At 47.8% G+C, this 14,613-nt stretch overlaps 1 protein-coding gene across 1 annotated transcript in view; it reads left to right on the top strand.

The window, feature by feature from the left end:
- LOC137620785 (deubiquitinase OTUD6B-like) overlaps positions 1-14,613 on the top strand; it is a 152,735-nt gene that overhangs the window by 4,432 nt on the left and 133,690 nt on the right. Inside the window, exon 2 of the mRNA XM_068351215.1 lies at positions 10,725-10,858. Coding sequence (XP_068207316.1) covers positions 10,780-10,858 — 79 coding nt within the window. The 5' untranslated portion in view covers positions 10,725-10,779. The remainder of the gene's footprint in view (positions 1-10,724; positions 10,859-14,613) is intronic.

Below are 14,613 nucleotides of genomic sequence, written 5' to 3'. Positions count from 1 at the left end.
TAATCTTTTTAGTACTTTGAATCTTTTAATGATTTGATTAGAATAAGGATTATTTCTATAACTATGCTTCAATATTCTTTAATGAGGGGATTACATTCTGTTTTATTTTACTGTAATACATTACTGTAATGTAATTCTGGTTTATCTTCTTTCTTTGTTGTAGAATATCCTAAGATATTGAGAGCAATCATCTGGAATTTCCATAGGAAATGCTGTGGCAATGTTCACAAGAAAATTAGTTAGAACCCCACCAGATCGCCCCCTAGCACATTCTTATGTTTGTGATCCTACACATTTCTTTGGAATCATATGCGCTCACCCTCCTGTACATGCCTCCACGTGCTCATACTTACTTTCCTCCCTAAGCTCTCATGGATTCTATGGATTTTCTCCTGTTAACGCTCAGGCGTACTCATTGGCTCCTGTCCATCCACTCGTTGATTAATGCTTGTGAATTCTTGCCTGTAAGAGGCTACTATCTCTTCTCTGCTAGCACTCAAGTGTGTTCAGCTGTTAGCGATCATGCACAATATGAGAATATTACTGTACAGACCTTTAAGCGGGGGTGCTCTTTAGCTTTTGAGCCTGCATCAGAGATTGAACAAGATTTCCATTGGGAAGGCATGCTTGTAGAAGACAATATGTCTATTCTGATGTGCAAGATTGAACTCTCAAATCTCATCCTTATAGAGAAACAAAAGCAATTGTACTGTACATGCATGCTCTTTGGTAGGAACTTTTTCAACAGAAGTGGGAAGTAGCGTGCATTCACGCATCCTAAGTATGGTGCATGCATGCTTATACTGTACTAATAAGCATGGACAATCTTTGGTTAATGAACCATTGGCAAAGGCTTATCCTCCTGGTAGAAGACATATCCTAGACTAGCTAAGTGCACAATCGCCTGCAGAATCTCCTCAGCAGTTAGATCTTTCTCTTGTAGATGCATACATTCACCTCTTGAGTGCTCAGGCCCCAGACCAATTGGGGTTCTCCTAGGGTTAAGTCCTCCACTGGATGCACACTGTCAGGAGGGCATCCACACTTTTTGCCTTCTAGGAAGAAGACATTCGAGAACTCTGGGTTTTTCGTGCAAGCACATCCATTCTATTGTATGTTCTCCACCATACAATCTGTATGAATATCTGTACTAGACACAATAAGAGAGGTAGAACACCAGAGGCTACATTGTTGGGAGTGGCTCTATAGTCTGGTTTTTTAATGCTTTACCTACGGGTTTCCCCTCTTGCAGGGATGATTTTCTGTAACAGGTAGCCCTTCCCAGAACAGTTGGCAACTGTACTGCAGCACACATGTCCTACCATGAAAGTGCAGTCACCTCTCAGAACATGCTCAGCTGAGAGTGGGCAAGGGCTAGACCTCACATGCCTCAGTAGTAGTAGTCATAACCCTTCCGAGGAGCTTTCACAGATAGGAAAGTGCACTCATACCCTTTGGGTAGATCACATAGTGCAGACTTTAGAGCGTACTCATTGTCAAGAACACACATACCTCATGGCCCATGAGACATAAGGGAAGACCCCATAATGTTGGGACAACGAAATGGACTTGACTGTAAAGTTCTCGCACAGACAGTCTCCATCGAGTAAACGCTCTCTTCTTCTTGGGAAGTCTCCGGTACACTCTACAGCCAAGAATCATAGGAAACTCAGATAACAGAATAGGAGGGAGCAATCTCCTTGGACGAGGGCCCTATCTGAAAGGAGAATCCAAGACACTTGAGACTCCCCTTAACCTTGTCATAGGGACACTCTCCTCAAAGAGACTAACCAGACTAAGGTCAGTTCAGTCCAGACGTGATACCGACATAACCGCTTAAGTGTTCGTAGAACTTCACTTTACTTGTGATTAGGACAGTGGATGGCTTGATTGGAAGGGGTGAGTAGGGAAGGAGAAGGTGTTAATGTTGTTTGAAAGGAGAGTCCCCCTCTTTAAACATGTGGGTAACTACTCTCCTGGAGTTCTTTTTTTTTTTTTTTGTCATTTCTGGGACTAACTGTGATTCACTTGAGGGTCTTTTTACTAGAAATATTTCAACAGAGGTTTGTTGTCTGCCTCATTCTTAAGAGGGTTCTGAAATGATTTGATGAATAATCGTTACTGCTTATCTGGGTGATATTTTCCCCAATATATTTCTCAGAAATTGCTGTGTCTGAATTGGCAGCCTAACCATGCCTTACAACAATATGAATGCCATTTCTCTGTTTAAATTCATCAAACTAGCTTTGGCTAGCCCTAAAATTTTCACTAGATTCTGCGTCATCGTGCTTTTCCTGGGGTGTTTTTGATAATGGCGAAATGTATTTGATTTGCCTTTTCACATTAATTTCTCCAAATTGATAGCTATTTTTTCAACTTCCTCAATGGTCTTACTTCTTTGTTTAGATCGATAGAACACTCATTTTTTCTATATTTGCTTCATTGGTGAATATTATTCAAAATTGAGTGTTGATTCCGGAACATCACTGTTTGGAAATTGATCCTGCGGACACCTCTTTTGGGCTTTCCAATTATCTCCTTCCTTAGTTCTGTATTGGTACATGAAACCTTCCTTTTTGTTTTATCATGGTCACTACAATATTAATCTTTCTAGGAGCCATTTTGAAAATTATAGGTAAACAAAAATAAATCAAATTTAGAAAAAAAGTTAACAGTACAATATTTTGCCAATCGGAACTGAACTAGAGCTATACATAAACTGGGCCTTTCGCTTTGGTTAAATGTTTCAGGTCATATATGTTTTTTGTTCCGTAACTGAAATACAAACCACGCTATTTAATATGGGTGATTACTTTTGGCGTAGCTGAAATGACGAGCCATTAGAATTTTAACGAGGGTTTACTACCCCACCGCTAGTTAGCGAGGGGTAGGGAGAGTAGCTAGCTTGCTAAACCCCCCCCCCCCCCCCTCACACACACCTCTGCTGAGCTCTCTTTGCTCTCGGCTCGGGTGCTAGACGGACGTGTCCGCTGTCACCCTTGCCTTCCCTGACAGCCATCACTAATCTTTTGTTTGCTTTTTTTTTTGACAGTGTTTGTGAAGTTGGCCTCTGTGATGCGTAAGTGTCCCGGTTTACCTGACCGCCCTTGTGGTACCTATATGTCGGTGGTCGAAACAGACCCACATACCTTGTGTCCTTACTGTATGGGCCAACGGTGTGATAAGAGTAACGTATGTTGTGAGTGTAGGGAGTGGTCTACCTCCCAGTGGGAGAGGTTTTGCCGGCACCAGAGGAAGTCCAGGCGGGATATTTCTCCTTCGAAGATTTCTTTGAAAGGAGAAAATCCCAAGGGCTCTTCTTCCGTGCCCCAAACCTCCTTCAAAGCTCCCACTCGATCGGTTTCTTCCGAGAAGCTGTCGAGTGGTAGCGTAGGCCGCAGTTCTGTTGACCGATCTCGTGGTTTGGGAGAGGGAGTTGCCTCCCATAGCGAGGCAGCTCCTCCTCCTCCCCCGGGGGAGGATTTAAATTTAAATGTTAATGTAACTAATAATGATTTGTTGCAGCTTTGGGCTTCCTTGGGGCTTGAGGGTTCGCCCTCCAAGGAAGCCTTGTTTGACATGATCAAGTTGGGAGCAGCTGTCAAACAATCGCCGACTTTAGCAGAGGTTGATCCTCTGTCTATAGTTGACGTTGTTGTGGCAGAGGCTTCTGATGAGTTGCATCAAATCTCTGCTCCTGATGTTGCTGATATAGCTGAAGGCTTAGTTCCCCCCCTCCGAACATCCTTCGAGGGAGGAACTAAGTCCGACCCGTCTCTCCTGCCGGTGATTCTCCCCCTCGGGGGAGTTCACTAACAGAGACTCCTCTTTGGAGGACTGCTGGTCAGCCTGCTGACCCCACAGCCCCCAGAGGGCGTATAAGGCGTACAGGCCGCCTTCCTCTTCGCCGTAGAGGACTTCCTTCACCTCACAAGGGTGTTAGGAGGCGCCTCTTCGGTTCGTCATCACCGCAGTCCGCCGCAGAGGAACCTCGCCGTCGTTCGCCGACCCTTCCAGCTACATCTCTGAACCTCTCTGCAGATCGTTCACGATCTCCTTCGGTGGAGGGTCGTCCTTGCAAAGGACACGCCGACCTTCCACCCGTCTGACCTGCTGTCACCGTTCCTGGCCACTGATGCGCTGTGGGTGCCCAGGAACCCTGTTTTTAAATGGGCATTGGTCCCGTTCGGGGCACAAGGGACTTCACTCGATGTGACTAAGTCACTTACGCGCCAGCTATCCCCAGCGCGTCATCATTCACCTGCGAGCAATTGCGCACAAACGCTCTGCAGCTGCTGTTCCTGTTATAATGCGCCAGCGCTCACCTGTGTGCCAACGCTCTCCGGCTCGCCAGCGCGCCACTGCGCGCCTTCATCCTAATGCGCGCCATGCGCGCCCACATTCTCCTGCGCGCCCACGTTCTCCTGCGCGCCAGCACTCGCCTGCGCGCCAACGATCTCTTGCGCGCCCACGATCTGGGCGCAAAGGGGAAGATAATTTCTTCCCCTGCTCGCCAGCGTTCTTCAACGCGCCATCCTTCACCTACGCGCCCTCCTGTTGTTCCTGATGTGCGCCCTCATGCGCGCCCGCACGCAAGGGATATATCTCCTGCGCGTGCGCACCCAACGATAGCGCCCTCACGGGCTCTTTGGGATCCTGCGCGCCCGTGCGTGCGCGAACAAAGCGCGCGAGCGCTTATTCAGCTTGCTGCGCGCTCTCTGCTTTCATCGGAACGCGCCCCTGCGCGCCATCGATCACCCGCTCGCCTGTGCGCCAGCGCTCGCCTGCGCGCCAGCGCTCGCCTGCTCGCCTGCTCGTCCGCGCGCCAGCGCTCACCCGCTTGCCAGCGCTCGCCAGCGCTCGCCAGCGCTCGCCAGCGCTCGCCCGCTCGCCAGCGCTCGCCAGCGCTCGCCAGCGCTCGCCAGCGCACCAGCGCTCGCCAGCGCTCGCCTCATCGCCTACACGCCCTCGCCATCGCCTACGCGCCCTCGCCATCGCCTGCGCGATCCAGGCAAAATTCCATCGCGCGAGCGCCAGTGTGAACCCCAGCGTGATCCCACACGTGAGGCTGCAGGACGACGCGCAGCCTGGTCCTCGTCATCGCATCCCCCCCCCTCCCTGCAAGCACAGAACAGCGCGCATGCCGGAGGGAGGGAGGATTCCGGATAGGTCCAGGAATTTTCCTTCTTCTTTTCAGGTATCTGACAGCAGAGCTGTCAGTCGGTAGCCCTGGTTTGTGTCCCTTGTCAGAGTGGTCGTACAGGCTTAAAATAAGCCTGTTCTCTCTGAGCTGGGCCACAAATCAGTGGCAGTTTCGACTTCCCTGAAGAGGAAGAGAGGAATAGCTGACGTGGTGACTTCTCCAAGGGTGAAACTGACTCCTCGGAAGTCTTTGAGGAAGGCCTCCTCCCCCCCCAGACTTTCTCTCCCTCCCCTTCGGACGAAGATTTCCCGTCCTCAGGGGAGTCTCGTGAGGTGAGGCGTTCCCCCATCGCACCAATGAGGAAAACCCCACCTCGCGCAGAGAAGTCTTCTCGGGTAGGGGTGGAGAAGAGCCTCCCACCAGCACTGTTGGAGTCCTGTATCCCTCCCAGGAGGGAGTCGAAGGACTCCAAGACTATTCCGAAGTCGTCCTCAAGGATTAGACCAGAGCCAGCCAAGCCCTCGGAGAACGTCCACGAGTCCCCCCAAGAAGAGCCTTTGGGGACAGGAGACTTCGCTGCCAGGCCTTCAGGAGGAGAGCTACTGGAGTCAGAGCATGCGTTCTGGCAGGTTCTGACCCTTATGAGGAATCTCAATGTGTTTGCGGACCCAAGGATTCCTCCTCGTGAGAGCAAGGACACGGTCTTGGACCGAGTGTTTGGTACCCAAAAACCCTCTAGGGCCAGCGCGGCTTTGCCCTGGTCCCAAGGGGTTAAGAGTGCCAGACATAAGGTCGAGGGCCAGCTCTCCGAGCTTGCCTCCGCCAGCCGTTCCAGCGCCGGTAACAAACTCCTCCTCCTGCCTCCTCGTGTTCATCAGAGGAGGTACTTCGACATCATGGAGGAGACTTGTTTAGCTCTTCCCTTACACCACTCTTTGGAAGAGCTTACCAGAGGAGTCCCTCTAGAGAGACTCTCCACCCGGCAAGTGTCTTTCTCGGCTACGGAGATCCTTAGCTTGGAGAAGGTGGCGAAGTGTGCCATGCAGGCAACTTCGTGGCTGGACATCCTGTTACGATTTGAGGACTTGTCCAAGGAGAGTACCAGGAGGTCCATGGAGACCTTTCTACTTTCAGGCACTCGTACCATCGAGTTTCTAGCCCACCAAGTCTCGAACTTGTGGGCTAATACCATCTTGAAGCGTTAAGATACGGTATCTGAGAGATTCCACCAGAAGGTCCCCAGCACCGAGATCACCAGGCTCAGACATTCTTCCATCTTGGGGAGGAATCTGTTTGCGCCTAAGGACGTGGAGCAGGCGGCCGAGAGGTGGAGGAAGTCCAACCAGGACTCTCTCCTACCTAGGGCTTTAACATCAAAGCCCTAAGCCCTATAAACCTCCAGCAACCCAACAACCATGCCCTACCAAGACCATGAAACCGGCAGCGGCAGCGAAGACAACGGTGTCAAAGCCCTTTCCCGTCAAGGACAAGAAAGGCAAAAAGTCCTCTAGGGGAGGGAAAAATCATAGAGGGAGTGGCCGAGGTTGCAAACGCTAGGATTGGTAGTCCCCCTGCATGTCCACCAGTGGGGGAAATGCCTACAAAGTTGCGCAAGCAGGTGGCAGCAACTCTGGGCCGATTCCTGGACGATTTCCGTAATCAGTCAAGGATATCGTGTCCCGTTCATTACATCTCTACCTCCCCTGACAGCGAATCCAATGTCGTTGAGCTCCCTTGCTATGGGATCGGCAAGGGGGCCAAGCCCTTTGGGCAGAAGTCGAAACCATGTTGAAGAAGGGCACTCTCCAAGAGGTCGTCGACGGGTCCCCAGGCTTCTTCAGTCGACTCTTTCTTGTAAAGAAGGCGTCTGGAGGCTGGAGACAAGTCATCGACCTCTCAGCTCTGAACAGGTTTGTTAAGCAGACCTCGTTATGCATGGAGACAGCAGACACGGTCAGACTTGCAGTGAGACCACAAGACTTCATGTGTACACTGGATTTGAAGGACGCGTACTTCCAGATCCCAGTCCATCCGTCTTCAAGGAATTACTTAAGATTCAGCCTAGACAACAAGATCTACCAGTTCAAGGTGCTGTGTTTAGGTCTCTCCACAGCCCCTCAGGTTTTCACTAGAGTGTTCACCCTAATATCATCGTGGGCACACAGGATCGGCATCCTTCTCCTTCATTATCTGGACGACTGGTTGATCCTAGCAGACTCGGAGTCAGCCCTTCTTCGACACCGAGACAAACTTCTGGGACTTTGCCAAGATCTAGGGATCATGGTAAATCTCGAGAAGTCTTCTCTGCTTCCTACTCAAAGACTGGTATATCTAGGCATGATCATAGACACTAATCTCCACAAAGCCTTCCCATCAGACGACAGGATAGCAAGGCTGAGGAGGGTCGCGAGTCCTTTCCTCAGACAAGAAGAACTCCCAGCCCAATCGTGGTTACGTCTCCTCGGTCACCTCTCATCCTTGGCCCGTCTAGTTCCCATAGGTCGCCTCAGAATGAGATCTATGCAGTGGCGACTCAAGTCCCGGTGGAATCAAGGACACGATTCCCCGGACGTCATGGTCCCTATGGGTCCTGCGGAACGGACGGATCTTCAGTGGTGGGTGACAGACGAGAACCTACGAAGGGGAGTGGATCTTCTCGTCCTCCCCCCGGATTTGATGCTGTTTTCGGACGCCTCAAAGAAGGGTGGATGGCCCACGTTCTGCACCACAGGACCTCAGGCCTGTGGTCAAAATCAGAAAAGTGGCTCCATATAAATCTGCTAGAAATGAAGGCTGTATTCCTAGCCCTTCAACAGTTCCAACAATACCTGGCGGGTCACTGTGTGGTGGTGATGAGCGACAACACCACAGTAGTGGCTTACATCAACAAGCAGGGAGGTACCTCTTCAGAGCAGCTATCCCATCTCGCAGTAGAGATACTGAGATGGACCGAAGCCCACTCGATTCCACTATCGGCTCACTTCACTCCAGGCAAGAGGAATGTGCTCACCGACAGTTTGAGCAGAGTGTGTCAGATAGTGAATACCGAGTGGTCTTTGGATCATCTAGTAGCCAACAAAGTCCTGACTTTGTGGGGTTCCCCGACTGTGGATCTGTTCGCTACAGCGCTGAACTTCAAGCTTCTGCTGTACTGTTCCCCAGTCCTGGATCCCAAGGCACTCTGGCAAGATGCCTTCCAACAATGGTGGGACAACATCGACGTATTTGCCTTTCCCCCGTTCTGTCTGATGAGGAGGGTGTTCAACAAGACCAGAATATCAGTCAATCTCTTGATGACCCTTACAGCTCCGCTATGGCATCACGCGGAATGGTTACCAGACCTTCTGCAACTCCTAACGGAACTTCCGTGAGAACTCCCTCCACGACACGAGCTACTCAAACAACCACACGCCAACATCTTTCACAAAGCCGTAGCTTTACTTCGACTTTAGGCCTGGAGACTATCCAGCATCTCCTTGCAGAGAGAGGATTTTCGCAACAGGTTGCGAACAGGATGTCTGGACACCTGCGAAGGTCATCCGCAGGGGTCTACCAGGCAAAGTGGAGAGTTTTCCGTAGTTCGTGTCGTGGAAGGGGTATCTCTCCACTCGATGCCACTATTCCAGCAATAGCGGAGTTCTTCATGTCTCGGCAGTGAAAGGCTATCGCTCGGCCTTAAGTCTAGCCTTCAGGCTCAAAGAAGTGGACATTTCTACTTCGCTGGAACTTTCCCTACTCACACGAAGTTATGAACTTACCTGCCCTCAGTCGGAAGTGAGACCTCCTCCATGGAACGTGGTTCGAGTTCTCAGGTCTCTTAGGAGATCTCCCTATGAACCATTACACCAGGCTTCAGATCGCCACCTGATTTGAAAGACGGTGTTCCTACTAGCTTTGGCCTCGGCCGAGCGAGTCAGTGAACTTCATGGTCTCTCGTATGACATCACCCATTCAAGGGGATGGGGGGAGGTAACGTTCAGATTCGTCCCTGAGTTTGTTGCTAAGACTCAGAATCCGGGAGTGCCGGACCCTCAGTTCGACTCCTTCCAGATTTCGAGTCTTCGTTCTGTAACAGATGACCCAGACCATCTCCTACTGTGCCCAGTAAGGGGTCTGAGGCTATATCTCAAAAGAACGGCTGCAGTTCGTCCCCAAGTGCAGGCATTGTTTGTGTCCACTGTAAGGACAAAGAGGATGGTTACCAAGAATACTATCTCAGCTTGGATTAGTAAGGCAATCCATCTATCCCTGAATCCTGACCCTCCTCCGTCATGTCGCCCTAGAGCACAAGATGTCAGGGGCGTAGCTACGTTCCTGGCCTTCAAAAAGGACTTCTCAGTGACACAGGTTCTACAAGCAGGGGTGTGGAAGCGTCAGACGACCTTCACAGCCCACTACCTGCAAGACGTGACCCACAGGAGGCTCGATACTTTCTCTATCGGCCCTGTGGTGGCTGCACAACAGCTGGTTTAAACCTCAAGCTCCTTAATGGACGAGTAGCAGAAGGTTGAGGGCATTGTTACCCGGTTTTAATCTGCATGAATGAAAAGTTTTGTTTGGCCCTTATTCTTTTCTTCATCCTCCCTCTCTTGGGGAAAGCAGCATCCTGGGTTCTCTGCAGAGCTGACCTCAAACCACTGCAGGTAAACAATGTCTCCTTGTGTTCCTAGTATTAAGCTAATACTGTCACGTCCCCATACTCTGACGAGGTGGTATGAGGTGAGAGTCCTAGCCTAAAGTTTCCATCTAAAGGACTTCAGGTCAATTTCCAAGGACAAGTCACTCTTCAAACCTTCACAAACAGCTTACGTAGGCCACAGCCTTGCACAGCAAGGTGCTAGCGAGGTGCAGGGACTCCTTATTGTTGAGTGCTGACACACTCAGATACTGAGTCCCCGGGCAAAGCCAAAAGCCAGTACTGCCCGGGATTTACCATCCTGCCTGAGGGTTGAGTCACCCATATTAAAAAGCGTGGTTTGTATTTCAGTTACGGAACAAATGACAAATTCGTAGGTAATTTGTATTTTTTCTAACTATACAAGCCTTAGCTATTTAATCAAACTTGCCCGCCAGCCCTATCCCCCGTGAAGTCCTACCGCTAAGCAAAGTGAGCTCAGCACAGGTGTGTGTGAGGTGGTGGGTAGCAAGCTACCCTCCCTACCCCCCGCTAACTAGCGGTGGGGTAGTAAACCCTCGTTAAAATTCTAATGGCTCGTCATTTCAGTTGCACCGAAAGTAATTACTCATATTAAATAGCTAAGGTTCGTATAGTTAGGAAAAATACAAATTACCTATGAGTTTGTCATTTTTTTTTCAATTTGTTAGAACTCCTAATCTTTTTTTTATATCCTGTGCAAAATTTATTAGATAATTTTGTTTGATCACCAAACTTTTAGAGTTCTGGGGCATGCAGCCTCCAAGGTTTTACTGTACTGTATTTAAACAACTAGGTTTAGTTTTAAGTTAATGGTTTTCTTACCATTTGAAAAACTAGGCTTTCTATGTAGAATTTATTATGCTATTGAAATATGTGTATGTTTTAGTCTTTATGAAACTAACAGTATTGTATATCCATTCATAGCTTTGGGAGTCATCCTGATTGTTGTTAGACCAAGGTGGACATTTTGGCTAGTGTGATGGATGAAAAAATACCAGAAACCTCAACAGAAGAGGAGATTTTGACTCGTCATCGCAAAGAAAAGAAAGATTTGCAAGGTAAAATTTGTGTACTGTACTGTATTATATTCTTGAAATATGCTTACTCAATTTGAAATCCTAGTTGTTCCTACGCAAAAAAAACCCTCTTCATTTAAATGGGTTTACTCCGTTGTGGTTTGGCTACGACCAGAATTAGGAAATTGTGGGATTCTGGTAAGAGTGGCTGAGTCAGCAGAATTCATATAACTTAACTCATGGTTGTTATTCCAGTCAGACATCTGCTTTGACCACTGTCCATGCTACAAAGCTTTTTGCTTTTTCTTTTTCTTTACTATCAGTGCATTTGTGATTGAGTGGTTTTTAAGTGAATATGAGAAGCTACCCCAGTCTTGGAGATAGTCCTTGTGGCACCTTCATAAACAGTGGAGGTAGATACTAATCCTTTGTGGCCTGATTGTTGTGGTAAGCAATGCTCTTTGCTCTTTTACCTCTTCTTGTGATTTTTGCAGGGATTAGCTGCCCGCTCAATATGAGAGATACAATAGTCGTCGGAAGAAGAAAGCTAAGTTGGATCACTTCCCTTCTGCTTCTTCCTCTGCTAAGAGCAAGAATCAGAAGCCTTCCTTTCTGACTCCTGATCTTTCTCTTTCAGATCCTTCCTTATTGGAGTTTCTGTTACCCAAAGAAGACAGCATTTCGTGCTTCGTTTTGTAGATGTGGTATCACCTATTGTGATTAGTGAATCCGAGATCTTACACAGTGTTATAGATACTCGGTTTCAGCCCTTATACAGCCAGAGCAAGAGATGTTACAGATTACGTTAGTCTCACCAGCCTATATGAACCTTAACAGAACCTTTACAGATCAGGAAGTTTTTTCCTCCATGATGCAAGAAGACTCCCCAGTGAGAATATTTAAAGTATCATGTAAATATATGCCTCCTCGAACTCCACACCGAGAGGTGACAGATCAGCCTATTTTTTCAGGTACAGAAACACAGTTAGAAGGAGCTTAATATTCTCCGTTCTCCACTCACAACTATTCTGACCTTTCTTTAACTCTTAAGAGGTCCTAAAGGTAAATCTTCCACTCAAAAGGAAGCAACTAGCTTCTCTCCAAGGAAGACTTCTTATTCTTTTCAAATTTTTCAGGTAGACCTCACCTGGAATTACAGACCTGGTTGTATCATCCAAGTGCAAGTACAATTTTAGCTCTACACACACAGGCTCACAAATGAGTTCCATGCTTGATTTTGGGTACAGTATATTTCTGGATGCAGATAAACACTCAAGAAGGAAAAATGTTCCCATCTCAATGCAGAATTGAGAGACTCATGGAAATGGCTTGTCTCTTCCTCTTGTAAGGCTTACTCCAAGCTCATCTGTGGCTTAGCCTTTTAGAGCACTTAACCTCCATGAAGCGTCTGGTGCCCAACGACTGCCTTTGCATTTGGTCTCTCCAATGGCAGCTGAAAACATTCTGATCTCAGCACAGGGACCCTGTGGACCTTTAGACTCCGATAGGGCCAGAGCAAAAGAGGGACTTGAGTTGGTGGTTGCTTGATTTCTACCTTCTCTAGGGAGTAGATCTTTTCACTCCCCCCCCTGATTTGATGCTCTTCATGGATGCGTCAAAAGAAAAGTGGGAGGCTCACATGTTTCAGCAAATGTCCTCTGGGCTGTGGTCTGATCCTGATCGGCAGTGTCAGCTACATAAATCATATGGAAATTAGGGCAGCTTTTTTAGCTCTCAGGCACTTACAACACCTCCTTTCAGACCACTTTTTGTTTTGTTTCTTGTTGTTGTCGGCTACCCCCCAAAATTGGGGGAAGTGCCTTTGGTATATGTATGTATGTAGCAAGGAGTTACTTTTTCACAGCAGCTTTGCCTTCTGGCCTTGAAAATTCTGCATTGGACAGAAGAGAATTTGATCTCCATGTCAGTCTGGTTTGTTCCAGGCAAAAAGAATATTCTCCAGACATTCTGAGTAGGAAGACTGATAGTTGGATCCGAATGGTCTTTGCATCCCCGGGTAGCCAACAAAGTCCTGACACTGTAGGGTTCGCCGATAATAAACCTGTTCGCTGATAATAAACCTGTTCGGGATGTCCCTCATCCAGAAGCTTCCTGTGTTCTGTTTTCTAGTACCAGACCCACAGGCAGCCTTCCAGGATGCCTTTCAACATCTCTGGGATAACATGGATGTCTATGCATTCCCCACGTTCTGTCTAATGAGGAGAGACTTCAATAAAATGAATGCATCACAAGATCTGTTGATGAACCTGATAGCTCCACTGTGGCAGCAAGCAGAATGGTTTCCAGACCTTCTACTTCTGCTGACAAAGGTACCCAGGGAGTTGCCATCCCTCCACAACCTGCTTCAGCAACCATATGCAGAGTTTTTCCACAGGGCAGTCGCTTCCCTACGACTTCACGCCTGGTAGTTATCCAGCATCTCCTTCTCTCAGAGAGGCTTTTAGCTTACAGTGGTGAAATGGATGTCTGGGTACCTCAGTCTACCAGGTGAAGTGGACTATCTTTTGTGGTTGGTGTCTCTCCACTCGATGACACTATTCCCTTGATAACAGAGTTTTTGTTATTCCTCCGTGAGGAAAATTTGCTTGGTCTTGGCGGGGGGGAGAGAGGCTTTTGCTCAACCCTGAGCCCTCTATACTGAATGAAGTAGACATTTCCTCCTCAACAGAATTATCTTTATTCATATAGAGTTTTGAGCTTACATGCCTTCAGTCAGAAGTTAGATCACCTCTGGAACATTGTGAAAGTGCTACGCTCCGTGAAAGGAACTCCTTAATAACCGCTGAGTCAAGCATCAGATAAAAAATTGATTCTTAAGACGGTTTTCCTTCTTGCCCTTGCCTTTGTCAAGATGGTCAGCGATTTCCATGGTCTACCTTGCGATGTTGCCCAGCCAAAGGGATGAGAGCTGGTAACACTAAGCTTTGTCCCTGTGTTTATTGCTAAGACTTGGAATCCAGCTGTAGCAGAATCTAGGTTTGGATCCTTTCAGAATTTTAGTCTTCGTAATGTACAGTAACTGACAATCCTGTTCAGATTTTACTATGTTCTCTGAGAGCGCTGAGGTGCTGTCTCAAGCGCACAGCAAGAGCTTACCCATAAATTGAGTGCCTGCTTGTGAGTATGGGCAGGGTTAAGAGGAGAATCACAAAAAATACGGTTTCTACGTGGATTAGCAGGTTTTGACTGTGCCCTATATTTTCACTCTTCACAACAGAGTAGAAAACCCAAAGCTCATGACAGTATAGGTGTAAGTATGTCCCTAGCATTCAGAAATTTTTTTTCTGTGGCACAGGTATTGCAAGTGGCCATTTGGTGAGAGCAATCAGCCTTCACCTCTTATTACCTGCAAGATATAACCCACAAGAACATAGATATATTTACTCTGCTACCTGTGGTGGTCATTGAATAGGTGGTTTAGCTATCTCAGTTCCCTTACATGGCTAGTAGCAGTCGGTTGAGGGTGGATGTTACCCGGTGTTAGTCTGAGATGAATGGATAGAATGACTGTCCTCTTCTTCCTTTATCTTCCCTTCCCTTGGGGTACAGTCTCCAGTAGACTCTGCAAGTTGGCCAACCTCTGACTACAGGTAAGAACCCAGGTTACGTGTGTGGTCTGAAATATTTTATATACTGTATTTTATGACCCCAGTCTCCTTGCGAGGGGGAGTTGGGCAATGTCTAGGTTCAAGATGTGTGAAATATCACTCTTTACTCTTACTTGTTCAAATCTCATTGCTTGTTTTCACTCATTGTTATTATTATTATTATTATTA

The sequence above is a fragment of the Palaemon carinicauda genome, chromosome 27 (genome assembly GCF_036898095.1).
Source record: "Palaemon carinicauda isolate YSFRI2023 chromosome 27, ASM3689809v2, whole genome shotgun sequence".
NCBI lineage: Eukaryota > Metazoa > Arthropoda > Malacostraca > Decapoda > Palaemonidae > Palaemon > Palaemon carinicauda.
Note: the sequence above shows the minus strand (reverse complement) of the source record. Positions and strands in the feature narration are given on the sequence as shown.